Source organism: Diadema antillarum, unplaced genomic scaffold (assembly GCF_040938485.1).
Source record: "Diadema antillarum isolate AM-2024a unplaced genomic scaffold, OU_Dant_1.0 seq00000368_RagTag, whole genome shotgun sequence".
NCBI lineage: Eukaryota > Metazoa > Echinodermata > Echinoidea > Diadematoida > Diadematidae > Diadema > Diadema antillarum.
The window spans coordinates 1163399-1183587 of NW_027271369.1; the positions used below are offsets into that span (position 1 = coordinate 1163399).

At 37.0% G+C, this 20189-nt stretch overlaps 1 protein-coding gene across 1 annotated transcript in view; it reads right to left on the reverse strand.

The window, feature by feature from the left end:
* Positions 1-7158: 7158 nt before the first annotated feature.
* LOC139731319 (uncharacterized) overlaps positions 7159-20189 on the reverse strand; it is a 117669-nt gene continuing 104638 nt past the window's right edge. Inside the window, exon 2 of the mRNA XM_071642206.1 lies at positions 7159-7803. Coding sequence (XP_071498307.1) covers positions 7800-7803 — 4 coding nt within the window. The 3' untranslated portion in view covers positions 7159-7799. The remainder of the gene's footprint in view (positions 7804-20189) is intronic.

A 20189-nucleotide genomic window follows, 5' to 3' on the forward strand; every position in this document is an offset into this window, starting at 1 on the left:
CTCTCTCTCTCTCTCTGTTTCTTACATTAACTTTATCTCTGCCCTTATCATTCCTTGTATTAGCTGAATACACACCCATAAACACACATGCACTTACACACACAAGCCCATATATAAACACGTCTATTCTGCAACTTCTACTTTTTTCTTTTCAAAAGCACTTAAATTTCTCCTCTCCATTCCATTAAATAATAATTGACAACTCTTTTTTTTAACCACAGAATCCATTCTACTCTCTTTCTTTCTTCACTACATTTGATTTCACTGTACATCATACATAAAATCACCGTCAATCTTATCCAGTCAAAGCCGGAAGTCTATTTGCAAAATTGCATATCTGACTTAATTCATTCAAATGATTAATTCAGGTATTCCTGGATGCTGCCTCCCCCATTTCCAGAAATTGGCCAAATGAAAAGAAGTACACACTGGGAAAGAGATAATTCATTTTGGCAACTGATGCAGATAAAGTAAGAGCTTGCATTCTTCCCGTAAGCAGGAAATTCTGCGACAGGATGTGATGCGTCAACATGCATTAAGCTCTGTGAGAAGGAACATAAGACTCTTTTATCCCCTACCAGGGCACAGGTCAATTAATGAGAGAAAAAAAAATGGACTGTCCAAGGCATTACTCCAACGCATCATGCATTCCACTCTAAATCAAAGCCTGCAGCTGAAAGAAGATCATTGCAAATAACCCACTGGGTAAAATTCTTCAAATTGAAGACATGGCACGTGGGACCTGGCCTACATGTACAATCGTGGGCGAACCGCCCCATTTTCAGAAGCCCAAAGTCAGCCCCTCGTAACTGAGAATATGATTCCCTTAGCACCGCAGAAGTGTCTGTATTTCAGGCTAATAAAATATGGTTTACGAATACGAACAAGTCGTGACTACTCAGAAACAATGCCAGAAACAGACCATGACCGATAGATACTCAAAGCAGACAAGAGTCATTGAATCACGGTTTATATCCTATATAATAATATGATATATACTATATTTCTTTAGTGTTCGTATACAGCTTCAAGTTTAATTCAAGTTTAAGTTTAATTGTAGTTTAGACAGTATTAAAGGGACTGTACAGTACTAGTTGAGGTGAGGATTTATCTTGTAACGTTTTGCGAGATATTTAGAAACCACTCTATGAAATGTTAAAGAGTATACAATTCTAAGGGGAATCAAAAGTTTATTTGATGAAAATCTGTTTTGAAATAACTGAGATATCTAAAAACAAGGAAACACAAAGAGATACTAAATAAAAGTTGTGGCCTGTCAATTTTATTAGGATCGCTTTTATGGATATCTCAGCCATTTCAAGGCCAATTTTCACTAAATAAATATTGAATCCATCTTGAAATTACATGCTCTTTCATACTTCATAAGAGGTTTCTCATTATCTCACACACACAAAAAAAAAAATGTTATAAACCTGAATCCTCACCTCAACCAGTACTGTATAGTCCCTTTAAACTTATGACACCACAGAAACTGAAACATTGGAGGTAAGTCTTGTCCAGATGGCTTGTATGATTTTTTTTTTACAGATGCAATATCAAAACAACCATGTCACACTCGTTAAGTTTTCCTACATAGAAACAATATAGAGTAGAAGAACTTGTTTTATGCAAGAAAATGGAAACTTTAAGATTTAAAGCAAAAGACAGTGGAACATACTGCAAGCAACGTGACATCACAGGATTTTATCGAGCTCATAGATAGAATGTTCTTTGACTGGCTAACATTCACATGATTATTACTTTCCTGCCACTGCCAAATGCTTTTGATTTTTTCTGACCTCTTGATTTTATTCCACTGTTTTCAGGCAATGTAGATCAGTATTTGGCATTTATTTTCTTCTGACTGGCTGTATAGGCACGTGCTGTTATTCTTTTCAGTATCTCTGTTTGGCAGACAGCCATACGGTGGGATTAGTTTCATTCTGTCTTTGGTCTCGCCAATCGAGTGAAGGAAAACCATATCCCTGATTACTCTCAAGCAGAGCATATTTGTGGTTTAATGCATCATTTATACTTCTGAGCTCTCCCTGGCCTGTTTTCAACTCTTCATTTCCTGAACATACAGATTGTAACTAATTTTCACTCCAATAAGCACAGTCTGACTTGTGAAAAAAAAAAACCAGACTACAGAAAAGACTGCTTATCACCTGATGAACGTGAGGTAATTGGGTGCAACAGTTTGCCTAATTTAGGTGTTTTCACCAAGAAAAGAAGGGAAAAAATACCGATGTTCCATATCTGACTGGATATCATGTCTGATCATTGCTTAGACACGCAGACTAAAAGAATGTCAAAAATTTATAGAAAAATAACCTATAGTCATTTTTTGCATTCTATAATATGAAACATTTAAAAGAAAAAGTGAACATTCCTTTACGTGTGATTCAGACCATAAACAGACATACTAAAAAATGTCATCATTGCAAAAGATTTCACGGACAGTCGAGCATGAAATGTTTTTCAAATACAATTTCCCCTGTCAAAACCTGACAGACTGCAAGGAAAGGCAAAGCCTAAGGAAAAAATAAATTAAATATCAAAAAGAAAAAAAAAATCTTCCACCTCACAGCATTTGACAACAGTAGGTCACACACAAAAAGCAGTGTGAGCGTCTATGAACATGGCTCTCTACATTAAACACACTGTGACTCTGTGTGAATAACAACTAAGATATCTAACTGTACACATTTTGCTCTTATGCAACTAAGATATGATTTTGTTTTTTTCTTTTCGACATGTCGTTATAAAAGTTTGGCTTGCCAAAAATCATTCACATATTAAATACTTCTACCTAAACTTCTTGTGGCAGAAACAAAGTTAGTTTCAGAAGATGATAGTATCTATTAGAATGTTTTCTCATATTCTACAAATACCATGGTAATCACATATAACTTGTGACCACATTTCTCTTGAGAAATTCAGATACTAAAGTCGGGTCAATGCAGCTTTGTGTTTAGTAAACTGTTTACATCTTGTCTTGCATATGTGGCAGGCTTTTGGAAATAAAGTGGGATAAAATCATATGTTCTTATGAAGGCAATTGTCTGAAAAAAAAGACAAAAATATGAGACAGATCAATGACGAGTGATCTTATCAGGATTTCATGGTAACATGTAATATGTGGCGCCTACCTTTTCTCAGAAGAGGGATGATAAGAACCATGTTGGTCAAAATTGTCAAACAGAAATGCTTTCTATTTGATCGTTACGGCAAGTGCTACCTGAGGAAGTACAAACTGAACTCAAATGCCATTTAGAAAATTCAAACTCTTTTGAACAAAACCTTAAAAAGTTTAAAAGTGACCCTTTGATTAATGCTAGTGTGTGCCTGCGTATGGATGTGACAGCATGTTTTTTTGTTTTCAGAAATCATCATGACAAACATCTTTGTTTGCTTTCTTGCGATATAAGAAGAGTCACCAACATCCTTGTGGAGGCACATCCTCACAATTCAATCTCTGATTTACAAGCATTAGTCATCTCATGAATCATTCATTCAGTTTCAAAACTCTTCCTTGCTCTGATATTACTTTCAACAACAACAACAAAATTCTACTCTGAAGAATTCCATTACACAGCTTTTTCTTTGCAGAATGCAGCATTCATCAGATGATTAATTCCAGAAATTGTTTTATTCATGAAATCAATTTCTTTGTCTGATATCTCAGCAGCATAAGACACTGAAGGATCCAAGTTTAACCGTAGCCAAGGGATAAGCTTTCCTTTCCCCCCTCTTCACTCACCCCTTTTGCGCTTCCTAGGTCAGTCCCCAGCAAATTATGCAATGAAAACAGAAATTAAGCGTGGGATAGACAGGTAGTCGCCTGCCATTACGATTCCCCGCGGGAAACTTACAAGCAGAATTGCCTCAGTATTACTGGTCACAATTTCCCAAGAGAGTCAAGCGAGGGCAGACTTTGCAGATGAGAAATAATCAAACCTTCATCTTCTACAGGGTTTACAAACACACCAATATGGTATCACTTTATTCCCACCAGTGACACAGGTTTGTGTCATATGCTGTGTCAGTTTACACAGTAATGAGGCCTTCAAAAAATGGATCACCACTTGGACATCAAATTGGACACCACGTTGTGCAATTATGCATACTGACATATTTTATACTCTGAGCACACCTAACACCTATACTGTATTTCCTTCCATAAATCATATTGACACAAAACTGCACCCCAGTTTTGGTCACAAAGTGTGGCATACCATAACCAGACCATGTTCTCATGTTGATAGAGTAGTTAACCTGTTCTTTATGGGAACCTGGTGGTCTGTGTATTAACTCTGTGGGGACTTCAGAATTCAGTATGGAATGGGTTAAAGTGGAAATATTGTGCATCAAACTGGATCATCATCACACCTTGAATTGTTGTTTAAAGGACAAGTTCACCCTCATGTACATGTAGATTGAGTGAATGCAACAATATTAGTAGAACACATCAGTCAGAGTTTGAGGAAAATCGGACAATCCGTTCAAAAGTTATGAATTTTTAAAGCATCTGCACAATTACTGCTGGATGAGAAGACTACTACAGTGTGTGATGTCACATGCGTACAACGATATAATGAAAATAAAAGGAGAATTTAACAAAATTTTACTTTCTGAATAAAGTGCACATTTCTTGGACTTGTTACTGATGTATGTTAAGGATAATATTATTCCTCTTGCCTTCTGAAAGAGAGAAGTCGAGTGTTCTTTTGTTATGCGAGAAAAGTGAAAATAAGGTGAATTTTCTTTATACTTTCTTTATACCGTTGTACTCATGTGACATCACAAGCTACAGTAGTCTTCTCATCCAGCCATGACTGAGCAGAAACTTTGAAAATTCATGACTTTTGAACGGATTGTCGATTTTTCCTCAAACTCTCACTGATGTGTTCTACTAATATTGCTGCATTCACTCAACCCACATGTCTATGAAGGTGAACTTGTCCTTTAACCCGTTGAAGACGAGAAAGGATAGTCGGGCAGGTGTCTATGGGAAAGGCATGTTATAGCAAAATCAGTCCATCCTCAAAGGGTTAATATTCTTCCCCTCATAAACCCATAATGTGTCTGTATAAACCTGGGATCTTTTCGTCCATTACAGATGTTAAAATGCATCATCTGTATATCATGCAGATGGTATAATGCATATTTCATGATAAAAAAAAAAAAAACTTCCCTCAAATGAACTGTTGAAACCATTGGCAGAAAACACAAGTTTATTGATCGATGCTACCTATCACCAAATTCAACAGATACTACATGAACAGTGCAATTATGACAAGCCACACCAAATGCCATCACCCATGGCTCTTCTTCCCTGAGCTTAAAAAATCATGAAGTGCACCCTATTTTATATATTGAACAAGACAGCCCTAAGACGGATCGATAATGTCTTGCACGTAAACTGGGGCAACAGGAAGTGGTTACGGAGAATGTCTGCAATACCCCTTTGCATGCCTTGAGTACTGATTGTCTCAGAAAACCCCATAGCATTGTTCACACTGTCCAAAGTCCCTGGTACAGAAAGGGTTAACAAGACCACCAGGAAATGCATCACACTTGAAAAAAAAAAAGAGACACAGAATTACTTGCAAACCCACGCAAATGTGTGGTATAAATACCTACAACGGATCTTAAACCAGCAGGCTACATCTCATAGCGACCCTTCCTCATCCTATCTGTGGCCATCCCTTTGTCTCCTACTCCCTCCTCCCCCCCCCTCCCCCCCCCCCCCACCCCCACCCAAGAAAGAAAGAAGAGGATGGGAAAAGAAGACACTGCAGGCCACAGGAAGATTTATCACTCTCATTAAGGTCTTTGAGCAGCAAGTTCCCCCCAGGGAGGCATAAGTTATCACGGCACTGCATCAAACTGGTCCTGTAGGCAGCTACAAAAGAGTTAAGAGCCCCAGCCCTAATCTCTGTCTGGCTGGATGTCTGGCTGTGTGCCCTACAAGTTGAAGTGTGAGAGTAAAAAGTGAGAACCACAAAGACAGATGAAAGGGGGGGGGGGGGGGGAGAAAGATAGAGAGAGGGGGCAAAGTGATAATGCAACACTTTGCGTTTCAACTGTTGGATTTCCTGCATCAGTGGAATGCATTGACCTGGTGAGGTTTTGAAGAGCTTGAGGTGTTTTCACAATAGTTTGGCCTCAAATGTCTTAAACAGAAACAGCGAAGAAAGGGTTGCAGAGAATTTCTCTTTTTCTTAAATTTCAAACCTAATCATTTTGAAGAAGCAAAGTTACAATCACAATCACAATCATTTTTTTTTCTCTCTATTTGGTGATTACCTTTCATAAATAACTTTTACAATTGCATTTATCTGATTTTGTATTCAAAATGTTCATATGTGACCTTGCACCACAAAACAAACAAAAAGTCGCCAGACATAAATTTTTAGTTAAGACCATATTCTGAAAGAGCAGACTTTAAGCTTTAAAATGATGTATAACTCAAATCAAATGGACTCTCCTAACCTATCTAAATATTGGAAAGAAAGCACAAACTCAGGAAAAGTGTGAACTGAGAAAAGAGGCTCTGAAGTACTGTGTCTATTCAAGCGCTTAATCTTTACCAAACCGTGCTGGCTGTGCGATGAATGGGACAAAAAACAGGAAGTAAACCACCAGAGTAACAACAATAAAGGGATTATCAGATTAAACTGAAATTAGGCATGCCTCATTAACACATTCTGTCCATAATACTAATGTCAACTTTCAAAGCAGTAGCACTATCCTTTCAAAAGTTATTAGAGTTGAAAGTGAAGAGTGTGTACAAGGTTTTTCTGAAATGAAAAAGAGACTCTAAAGACACACCTAATCACACTATTCTACCAAAAATGTTCGAGATAAACTGCTAAAAAACACACTTTCCCGCCCGTTTTATGATACCAGATTTTAGCATAATGTAAAAAGGGAAGACCTGCTCTTTCAGAAAATATGAAAAAGTCAAGATCGGCTAGGTTGACCCATTTCACTTATTTTCAGTCCTCACGCAAAATCAGTGTGCGCGACTCTATGTTCGTTTTGTAGTGCACGGTCACATATATTGAAATATTGTTATACATAAATCAATATCAAGAATGAAGTATCAATTATCAAATAAGAGTGAACATCTAATAGATGACTTTTCCCAGGTTGTGTTTTCACAGTGGTGTGACATCAATAATAATGCCATGATATCTCTACACACATCAGTGAATATGGCTATTAGCATCCCTCTGACGGCAATTGAAGCTCTTGATATGATGGGGTTTTCTATTGCAACTTTAATTAATCATTACCAAGTGAAATTTATGAAGAATTTATCAGCAGTACATTCCACTCACTCAAAGCTCTGAATATCCCTTTGCTATCAGTTCATTCCTATGATTATCTCTGAGGTCCTAGACATGGTGCTATTCTTCAGTTACTTATCATCTACTGAAGATGGTAAACAATTCATCATTGGACATTTCACCCAATAGAAGTTTAGAATATTCCTTCAAGATTTCAAATATGGTTACGGTTTCATGACATTTGCTCCTACGACAATTGCTCCCATGAAATATCTACATGCTAAACCAAACATAAACTCTACCCACAAACATATTACCCTAACCCTATGTCCTTGAAGAAAATAAGACCGGAGCAATTGTCACAGGAGCAAATGTCATGTCACCCCGTGGTTATCCTACAATCTTTTTGTGTGCATGGATACTAAAGATAAAGCAAAAATCCATGAAAATGAAAATGCAGTACACCAAACTTTTCTTCTCACGATACCAGATGTTGTTTTCTTACCTGCATTATATAGAGGACCAAGGACCAGCAGCAAGTACATCACAGATGTGTACATTTATGATGAATGGGACCAGTCCAGAGAAAGAAAGAGATAAACAGAAAGAGAGAGAGAGAGGGAGAGAGAGAAAAAATTAATATATCACATTGCATAACACACCAGATGAGAACTGATATTACAAATCATTTTCTTTTGTATGATTATACCCAATATTTCCACAACCATTTCATATAAACATGTCTGATATTGAATTCTAAATTGGGACAAACGAGACTTTGAAATGAATCATTTATCATTGGTTGTAAATTGAAACAGCATAGCTAATAACGGAGGATATATCCTCAGTAAGTATAAATCACCTCTCAGAACCCTTATACGTTGGCCAAAACCAGACATACATGTAACTCTGTGTATGTTGATGTTGCTGCATTAATCAGTGTTGATATCTCATACCATGATACAAATATCTACATGTATACCCTCCATTACTCTCTTTAGGTGCATTAATCTCACAATGGTATGCTTCATTTCATCATACTAGAGTGCTCTGTTTGTCAAACAAGTTAATGAAACAAGCTTCCAAATCGTGTATTTAGTCCTACTACATGGATTGTGTCTGCAGCTGACCAGACCATGGTTTTTCAGTGTAATCCATGCTATACTAACTTTTCTGCACAGCCTGAACAACTCTGCCTCTAGGTTTCAAAACAAGTACAGACATCTGCCACAACTTTCCCATTTCATTCCATCACCAAACTAAGATACAGAACGTGTGCCGCCAGCTGCAATATCGGTACGACTTCAAGATCACAATGTATGTGTTTACTGGAGTCACTATATAACCATCAAAGTCAGCACGCTATGCCGAACATCCATGGATGATGAAAAGAAAACATTGGAATTGATTTTAATCACCTCACTAAAATTAAGATGGAAGACTGTGCACTTTTTAATACTTTGTCTGTTATTTGCTGCCTTCACTTTTCCACTTCCCTTGATAAAGAAATAGATCAGCCCGAGGGCCAGGACGCTGCAGACTTTAATTGAATGTGAGAAATTACACATCTCCTCTTCCTATGAGTGTGCCTGGAATATTGCTTTCACAAACACGTACCTGATCCATTATGACTGGTTGCGATCCCTCGCTCTTACTTGTCTGAATAAAAAAAAAAACTGAAAGTTTTACTTTGCAGTGCAATTATACTCCTCGACAGAGATGTATTTATTGTTACCAGGCAAAATTTTCACTAGTTAAAAACATTTGTACACTTGAAGCCTGGATAAAGAAAGTCCTTGTCCACATATGAAGCTAATATTTTCAAGTGCTAAATTAGTTTTGGGGTTATTGATATATTACAAAACTTGTTTTAACAATAAATTGCAAAAACAAAAATATGAAGTAGAAATAATGACATGTTTAATACAGTCAGCTTCATTATTAACACTAATTGTTCAGAACTAAAGAGAGTTGAGAAATCAATCCTTTTGTTACCAGTGTTTGTTACAGGTGTTCTTGTGCTTTAAAAGTCTACTATTAAAAACCTGGTGTGAATACAGGATGAAGGCATTTTAAAGAGGGATAACTTTAGTTCTTTTTTTCTTCAAATGCATATCATACAATTTTTCATTATACATAGATGAAATTGCGAGATAGGCTAAAATACCAATATAAAAAAATACCAATATAGATTGCCACTTATTTGGTACCTTTCACCAATGTCTTATGAAGATTTAAGATGCTTCTATTTTTGTTCCTTATTCTCTCTTTTTTTTGTCAAAATAATGACGCACTTGAGAAACAAAGTTTGGGATAATTTTGTGGACATCAGCAGAGTTGCAATACCTTCATGTCGTGTTGTTTAGATTACGTCAACATTAATTTTACAGTGATCACGTCACAATGAGTTGTTCCGACATCATCAAGGAATGCATCTCCGCATGACTAGCGACATGATAATCACTGCACGGTTCACTCCTTACACTAAAAATCCAGATATATATACGGAGATAAGATGGAGGATTTATTCATTGTATATTGATCTTGCTATCTGTTTTGATCTAATTTTAGAAGCAGGGCCTTGGGCTAGGCGGCGAGACTGTCTTTCATGACGCACACCGCTTGAGGGGAATATTTCGGGTTCTGTGCTCATGAGGGATAAATTAAATACCTCAAACCTGGCCTTGCATGAGAAGATATAAAGTAATCAAAATATCATTCCTTCTGAAGTCTCAACTTCTACATCCTAGCACGACACTCACACGGGAGACAAAGCTATTGTTATATAAAAATTGTCAAGTGTTTTTAGATTAACATTTTACACTCAAAAGAGTCTCTACATTTCTATGAAATACTAAATAAGGTACATATTAAACCCCCTCCGCACAAACATACACACAAACATGCATTCATATATTCGAACAAACTGAGTTAGCTTTCACTATATGAATCATATTTATTTGCTCATGTATCATGTATCAAATTTACAATATGTATTACAACCTGTGACAAGAATTTCATTTGTTTGAGAATTGAGTAAAATTGCTTCTGAACATTTTGAAAAGAGGTATAACACTAACAAAACTATAAAGCATTTGAATTTGAATGATATCAGAACACATGACATATACTGCTGGACAAGCACCAACCTCAATGGCTGTATGTGGCATCAAAAGGTATCTGAAGTCAGTGTTCAAATTAACATTGAGATTCATTCTGAATCATTTCTTTAAACAATTCTCTGTGATATATTTGCATACTGGACAGAATGATTTTCAACACAGTAACAGTCATTTATACACATCGCATCTTTAAGCATTCAAAGGATTCTTGAACTGACCATTTACAGCATTAAGAGGTCTTGACCAAAATGAAAACAGAAACAAAAAGAGAGACCCACAATCAAAGAAAAAGCTGCATTTTGATATCATTTTATATCTTTTTGTGCTACAAATGTGGGAATAACTAAATGTGTGCAACAGCATGGAGGCATTTTATGGAATACTTCTAAACCAATTTCTCAAAGATAATGGATGTACCATGTGTCGATTTTAGGGAAAATTATTATTTCTTGGAAGCAACAAAGTATCTGCTCTAATACCACAGGCAGTTACGTCCTGCTTGTTGAGATTGACTCGACTTGTTGAAGAAAAAGACGGAGCCACCTGATGGCCTAATTATGTAGCTTTTCAGGCCAGCATAATTGCCCATGAGGCAAGAGCGTACACTACTGGTCAAGCACTGGTTGACCGTTCTGAGTGAAAAATAACCAGATGACAAATCTGTGTACGGGGCAGCAGCTTGGAGGAGGCAACACAAATAGACTTAAACTGCCCACTTGATTTGAACTCAAAGAGCAAAGAAAAAAATGGCAGGGGCCTACAGGGTGTGTACAGTTCTGGTTGAGTTGAGGATTTAGCTTTAAACGTTTTGCGAGATATTCAGAAACCACTCTATGAGATGTCAAAGAGCAGGCAATTCTACGGGGTAATAAAAGTTTATTTGATGAAAATCGGTTTGGAAATGGCTGAGATATCCAAAAACAAGGTGACACAAAGAGACCCTAATAAAAGGCGTGGCCTGTCGCCTTTTATTATTATCACTTTTTTGGATATCTCAGCCATTTGAAAACCAATTTTCATCAAATAAACATTGAATCCTTCTTAAAATTACATGCTCTTTCATATTTTATAGGAGGTTTCTCATCATCTCACCTAGGAATGTTCAAAACATGAATCCCCACCTCAACCAGTACTGTACAGTCCCTTTAATACACATATTTTTTGAAGTTATCATTTACTAAAAAAAGTCACTTATACCTCTCACTGCAATCATAGCCCTGAATCACAGTATTAACCTGTTCAGGATGAGCCCAAATAAACTTGTGACTAGTCTTCAATAGGTTAAAGGGGCTTTCCTGACGATTTTCATAATTTCACATCATGTAGTACATACAGTGCCGACCGCGGGAAACGTCACGCGAGCCCCTAGGGCAAATGCGGGAAGCCCTTTCGTCCGGGCGTACTAGTATATACGCGGGCGTTTGGACGCGTACAGACGAGGCAAGTCGCCCGCACTTTCACGCTCGTCTAAACACCCACATTTGCCCGAGCGCTCCCGCGCGGAATTAATGATATGAAAATCAAACTCTCCCGTCAACCATCGGCTACATGAAGGAAATTAGCTGAAATCGATCAGCGAAAATCTTTTGAAAAGTATCAGTAATTTGCCGGATGTTTGCTTTTACGTTCGAAAGTAAAATAATAACCACAACATTCAGCTCCGGAATATGCTAAAGTAAATGTCGAATGATCCCTTTGCCGTTTGGAAATGAATAACAATAATATTCAACTCCGTACGATGATTAAATAAATGTCGGATGTTTGCTTTTACTTTCGGAAGTAAATAGCAATAACATTCATCTCCGGAAGATGATAAAATAAATGTCTGATCTTTGCTTTGACGTTCGGAAATGAATAACAATAATATTCAACTCTGTACGATGATAAAAATAAATGCCGGATGTTTGCTTTTACGTTCAAAAGTAAATAACAATAACCTTCAGATCCGGAAGATGCTAAAATAAATGTCGAATGATCCCTTTGATGTTCGGAAATTAATAACACTAATATTCAACTCCGTATAGTGATTAAACAGATGTCGGGTGTTTGCTTTTACTTTCGAAAGTAAATAGCAATAACATTTGGCTCCGGAAGATGCCCCAAAAAAATGGCAGATGATTGCTTTTACGTTTGGAAGTGAATAGCGGTAACAGTCTGCTCCATATGATGCTAAAATAAATGTCGGATATTTGCTATTACATTTCGAAATGAAGAACAGTAACATTCAGCTGCGTTTGATGGTAAAGTAAATGTCTGATGTCTGCCTTGACGTTCAAAATGAAAAACAGTAACATTCGGCTCCGTACGATGCTAAAATGATTGTCGGATGTTTGCTTTTAAATTTGGAAATGAATAACGGTAATGTTCTGCTCCGAACGATGCTAAAATAAATAACAGATTGTTGCTTTTACATTTGGAAATGATTAACGGTATCAATCGGCTCAGTTAGATGCTAAAATAAATAGCGGATGTTTGCTTTCACGTTTGGAAATGAAAAAGGATAACATTCAGCTCCGTAAGATGCTAAAATGAATGTCGGTTGTTTGATTTAACATTTGAAAATGATTAACGGTAACATTCGGCTCCGTAAGGTGTCCAAATATTAGTAAATGTTGGATGATTGCTTTTACGATCAGAAATGAATAACGGTAACTTTTCATGCTCATGGCGCTCGAGTAGAACAGACGTGTTTTTTTCCGAGAGCACGCTGTAGCACGCTGTAGACTGGACAATTTTGAACAATGCCGTATGAGCTGAGAAGCGGGAACATGACACAAGAGACCCGGCCAGCATCCCGCAAGTTAAGGGCTATGGAGACCCAGACTGAGCAAGCAGCCTCGGAGTTCGAAAGTTTTGTCAGGAAGGGCATTTCAGATATTCGTGAAATGCTCACGGGTTTTGAGGAGGCTCTAGAATTTCAGAGTAGACGCACTACTGTATTAGAACAGAAAGTTGAGCCACTGGAGAGAAAAGTAAGCAATTTGGACAGTCGCATGCAATCTTTTGAACAGCGTGTTCAACAGATCGAATTCGCAGAGAACAAACTGGAACGTTTTTCTCGCCGCAACAACTTTCGAATTGTCGGAGTACCACAACTGCCGAATGAAAACCCCATGCAAGTAGCTACAAATTTGCTCAAAGATTTGTTTGGACTGGTCGACCCGAAAATTGAGCGTGCCCACCGAGATGGACCTCAGCTGAAGAACCTCCCACGTCATCTTCTTGTGAAGATGCTCTCCTACCAGGACAAGCGGTACATCGTTTCCCAACAGAGAGCTAAGTTAGAGAAGGAGAAATTCTACATAATAGATGACTTAACGAAGAAAGACCGAGAAGAGAAGAGAAAGTGGAAGAAAGAGGTACAGCAAGCCTTTCAGGCGGGAATACGCTATCACTTTTCCGCTGGGAGATGGCGGGATGGGCGTGGCATTCCTGCCGCTTTTTACGCAGCCGCTACTGGCCCGGGCAATACAACCATCCACCCGCTTGACACTCGGGATGACACTCCCCATCGCACTACGCGCTTCTCCTCGGCCAGTAGCTCCGGGAACCGAGTCAGCGAAGGCCGTTCACCGCATATTGATCCCGCACACAGCCCTACAGTGACCTACTCGCACAGCGATGACACCCCTCCGCCCCTCACCCGTATTGTCACTGCCATGGTTCATACCCACCCTGAGTAGTTGTGTCCACAGGTTGAAATTACTAGTAAGTCGCTATTACTTAACTCTTAATCTTTAGGAGATGGCGGGATGGGCGCCATATCAGCCTTCGGATATGCACTTAAAGCCAAAGGACCGGTATATCGCCTGTGTTAACTTCATTTGCAGCCGCTAGCTGGGTATCATTCGTCTATGCATCGTTGTGCCCGGTCGCTCGGTGGTAAGAACGTCGTTACATCAGTTTCGAAGACGCAGCTACGGCGAAAGGAGCGGTAAATCGTATCGTGACCACTGTTTATTTCATCCGCAGCCACTGTAGCTGGGTATCATTCGTTTTTGGATCCTTTTGCCCGGTCGCTCGGTGTAAAAAACGTCGCTATATCCGTCTTTGGACACTCAACTACGGCCAAAGGACCGGCACATCGCACTGTGACTATCATTCATTTCATTTTGCTGCCGCTAGCTGGGTATTTTGTCTGTGAATCCTCACGCCGGTCGCTCGGGGTTTCGTTCGTTACTATTTCAGTCCTAGACACGGCAGCTACGGCCAAGATCGGCTTACCGCACTGTGAGTTTGTAGTCGTGCATTTACATCCTTATGTTCTGCCATATTCTAAGCACCTAAACAGCAGCTCCATATTCACGCGAGTCAATATGTGATACTGTTTCAGTTCTTATGCCGAAATTGTTTTTGCTCTAAACGGCTTTTTATATGTTTTCTTGTAGGAATCGTGCTTAGCAGTGCGGCTCTCGGAATCGGAGTCTGATTCGTGTTTGTCATAGCAGCCATGTTTTGGAAATGTTTTTTGTTTTTTCTCGAAGCAAGCCTGATTTTGTATTTTCATGTTAAAAGGGATAGAGGAAAGAACAAATACATATGTCGTATTAGCTCTACGTTTTCAATGCAAGTTGATGTGTGTGGTACCAAGCTCTCATACTATTGTATTAGAAGTGTTTCGGGATCAGTTAACTTACAAAGTCTGTTTTTAATGAGGTCGTGTTTTTTGAGTAAAAGAACCTACTGTTATCTATGAATGCATTTGGTATATATTCATTGAACGTCAGAGGTCTTCGTGACAGAGTTAAACGCTTAGAAATGTTTAACTGGTTACGTAGTAAAAACGCAAATATTTTTTTCATTCAAGAATCTCATTCCTCCCCTCAAGATGAAAGTATATGGGCGAAAGATTGGGGACATGGTGTAATTTATTTTTCTCATGGTGCCTCAAACAGTAGAGGTGTTTGTATATTGTTTAAAGACGCCTCGCTGGTTACAATTAATAAACATTATTGTGATAATAATGGAAGACTTCTTATTTTGGACGCTTTGCTTGATAATCAAAAAATTACGCTTGTCAACGTTTACGGTCCAAATATTGATGACTCTTTGTTCTTTTTTGATGTTTTGGAGAAACTGTCTGAATTTGACTGTGAGTCAATTGTTTGGGGAGGTGATTTCAATTGTGTTTTAGATGTTAACCTAGACAAGAAAGGAGGCAGAGCAATTACTCATTATAATAGTGTTGCTTGTATAAATGAAATAATGGAAGAATATAATCTTATTGATGTATGGAGATTTAGAAATCCTAAAACTCGTACATATACTTGGCATTCGAGAAATATCTTTTGTCGTTTAGATTTTTTTCTTATATCATGTAATTTAGTTGTTCAAGTTGACAAATGTGAGATCTCTCCTGGTTTTAAAACAGATCATTCAGCAATATCCCTTAATTTTTCTATAGTAAATAAAATCAGAGGACGTGGTTTTTGGAAATTTAATACATCTCTTTTACAAGATGAAACATATGTTGAACAGATTCGTAATTGTATTAAAGAAACTAAAACTTTATATTTTGAAATTTTAGACCCAAATACTTTTTGGGATTTTTTGAAATGTCAAATGAGATCTTTGACTCTTAGATACTCTATTCAGAAAGCAAAACAGAATAAGAAATATGAAAATGATTTGCTTGAGAAAATAGGTAATTTAGAATCTGATTATGTTCTTAATCCTTGTGATTCTCTGGCCCAACAGATAAAATGTTACAGAGATGATTTAAATGTTTTGTATGAAAAGAAAACTCAGGGTGTCATTATTAGATCCAGAGCAAACTGGGTCGAGAATGGTGAAAAGAACACTCGATATTTTTTGAATTTGGAGAAAAGGAATCAGAGACAAAAACTTATTACCAAACTTTACAATGATAATGGTGAACTTGTTTCATCGACAAAAGATATTTTAAACACTGTCAAAGATTATTATAAGTTGATTTACACGTCGTGTAATCCTCCTACTGTAGAGTTTGAACATTTGTTACCTAGAGACACTCAGGAAATTAAATTGTCTGAAAATTTAAAAGAAAAATGTGAAGGTTTGATCACACTCAATGAATGTCTACACAGTCTTAAAACTATGAAGAATAATAAAACTCCAGGAACTGACGGCTTCCCGTGTGAATTTTACAAATTCTTTTTTACAGATCTTGGAGAAATGTTACTTAATAGTTTCAATTTCTCTTTTACTTCAGGCAAATTATCCCTGGACCAAAGGAGAGCAATCATTAATCTTATTCCAAAAAAAAATCAGGATTTACTTTTTTTGAAGAATTGGCGGCCCATATCTATTCTGAATACTGATTACAAGCTTTTGGCAAAATGTCTTGCCCAAAGGTTAAAGAAAGTGTTGTCTGATATAATAAGTTGTGATCAAACCGGTTTTATGAAGGGGCGATTCATTGGTGAAAATATTAGACTGGCATTAGACATGATTGACTGTGAAGCTACTGGTTTTATGCTGTTAGCAGATATAGAAAAGGCATTCGATAAACTGGAATGGTCATATATGTTTCAAGCCTTAAGATACTTTAACTTTGGAGATGATTTGATCTCCTGGGTGCAAATTTTGTATACTGATATTCATTCTTGTGTTTTAAATAATGGTCATGCCTCTGAGTTCTTTAATCTTACGCGAGGTGTGCGCCAAGGATGCCCCCTTAGCCCGTTACTGTTTATAATCTGCAATGAAATAATGAGTATATGGATTAAAAGAGACGATAACGTTAAAGGGATCATAATCAATGATGTTGAAATAAAGATAAGTATGTATGCTGATGATACAACATTTTATGTTCAAGACACAAACTCTCTTGCCAGAATTATGTATATTATAAATCAACTGAAAATATATTCTGGCTTGTGTATTAACCGCAACAAATCAGATGTTATTGCTTTAGGATATTACAAAGCCCATCCTCCAGATGTATCCTTTTTGGGTTTCACATATTCACCAGGGCCTTATCGCCTTTTGGGTATACGTTTTACTACAAACCCAAATGACTTATTTGAACTCAATTTTAAGCCTAAAATGGAATTACTGAAAAGAATTTTTAGAGTTTGGGCTCCTAGAAATTTAACCCCAATAGGTAAGATTACTCTTGTTAAATCTCTCGGTATATCTCAATTAGTATTTTTATTCTCTGTTCTTCCAAAGCCTCCAGATGATTTCATAAAAGAAATTGAGTCTGTTATATATTCATTTATATGGAGCAAGAAGCCAGATAAGATCAAACGTAAAATTATTATTGGAGATTATAGTGAGGGAGGACTACGAATGATACACATTCAGTCAATGATTGTTGGTCTTAAAACCGCATGGGTAAAACGCTTTTTAAACCCTGATAGTAGGGGTAGCTGGAAATGCTTTTTTGACTTGTCAATGAAAGATCTCGGTGGAGACTTATTTTGGATTTGTAATCTTGATTGCAAGGATATGATTAATCAGGTCGGAAATATATTCATACGAGAAATTCTTGTCTGCTGGAGTAATTTAGTTTTTTCTCAGAACCCTCCTGACAGATATATTCATAATCAGGTTATATGGAATAATTCTTGCATTAGAATTAATGGAAAAGTTGTTATTAAGCATAATTGGATAAATAAAGGTATTACGAGAATTTATCATATTTTGAATGAACAGGGTAATTTTCTTTCATTTTCACAATTTAGAAATAAATATGAAATTCAATGCAATTTTTTGGATTTTTTTTCCATCATATCTGCAATTCCTCTTAACTGGAAAAATCTTGTTAAAAAACCTCAAACTCAAGATAAAAATTATCAAGAAGAACTGATTCTTGAAATTAAGAAAGCTCCTAAAGTATGTAGATTTATTCATAGAAAATGCGTAGATAATTTTCGTGAAGTTCCAAAATCACAAGAAAAATGGAATTCAATTTTGATAGAACCAGTCACTGACTGGGAAAAAATCTATCTCATTCCTTTTAAAAGTTCATTGTCGACAAAATTGCGTTATTTTCAGTTCAAGATTCTACACAACATCCTCGGGGTGAATAAACTGCTAAAACGAATTGGTTTGTCAGATTCTGATTTATGTACCTTTTGTTTAGATACAACCGAGACAATTACACATTTGTTCTCGGAGTGCCCTTATACTCAACGTTTTTTGAGAGAGTTCCAAAGACAAGTTTTGAAAGATGAAGTTATTCTCACATTTAACGATTTCATATTTGGAATCTTAAATGGTCCTTTCACTACATTGAATTCTGTTTTTTTATATGCCAAATATTACATATTCGCCACAAGATGTAAGAACGGTACATTATCTTTGGCGTTATTTCAAAAAGCTTTGAAACATTATTATGAAATTGAAGAAATTATATATCTAAAACAAGGTAAAATCACTGTGTTTTTAGATAAATGGAGACATGTTCAACTTATTTGAACTGTCTGATGTTGTTTCGTTACAGTGTATTTCATGTTTCTTGATGATTCAAGGATGGGGCTGATGCAACACTTTCATTTGGTTCGTAGTCAAATATATGGAGGTATTTTCTCTCGGAAACTGGTAACATTCGATTTTGTTTGTAGAAAATAATTCCATACTTGGAATCCACCTTGCATACATTTAGTTGTTGCAACGTCAGGTGGATATTGACGTGTTTACGGGTTGCCTGGAGCAACCTTTGCCGGGGAGGTATGCATGAAAATAGTTTAAAGGTCTATGTACCCGCGAGTTTCTTTTAACGTTGTTATGATGTAATTTTATTTATGCATGCTTTCGGGCAGGGTATGTTCGTGGCAACCCGGTGGCTTTCTAGGAGCCTACCTGGGTGTGGCGTGTGTAATGTAAATGTATACACAGTGGCGTATCTAGGGAAAACGGCGCCCGGGGCAAGCGCGAAAATTGCGCCCCTAATTTCTGAAAAAGTGTTCAACCCCATCCCAGTAGGGACTTTAAACACAGTCCACATGATGTACTTTTTCAAGCACTTAAAAGGGGTCTTTTTGAGGGTGATTTAAATGTAATGAATTTTGATAAATTTTTGCGAGCGAGCGCAGCGAGCGAGCCGAAAATTTTTGTATTTCAGCTTACAAAACATGGAATTCTTGTCATTTTTTGCTTATCAAATCTTACAATTCTAATAAAGATATAGTGACGGCCTTATAGATAACGATTAATACCAACAAACTGAGGACTTAGAAAAACTACTCTAGATTAGTAAGCGCGAGTGAGCCGAAATTTGTATATTTCCGCGGCATCATCACGATTTGTTCTTAACTCTTTTTTTTTATAAATTTTGGTGAGCGAGCGTAGCGAGCGAGCCGAAAAATTTGTATTTCAGCTAACAAAACATGGAATTCTTGTCATTTTTTGCTTATCAAATCTTACAATTCTAATAAAGATATAGTGACGGCCTTATAGATAACGATTAATACCAACAAACTGAGAACTTAGGAAAACTACTCTATTAGTACGCGCGAGTGAGCCGAAATGTGTATATTTCCGCGGCATCATACACGATTTTGTTCTTATCTCTTTTTAAAATAAATTTTGGCGAGCGAGCGCAGCGAGCGAGCCAAAAATTTTTGCATTTCAGCTAACAAAACATAGAATTCTTGTCATTTTTTGCTTATTAAATCTTACAATTCTAATCAAGATATAGTGACGACGATAACGATTTATACCAACAAACTGAGGACTTTAAAAAATACTCTAAATTAGTACGCGCGAGTGAGTCGAAATTTGTATATTTCCGCGTCATCATCACGTTTTGTTCTTATCTCTTTTTTAGGGATAAATTGGCGAG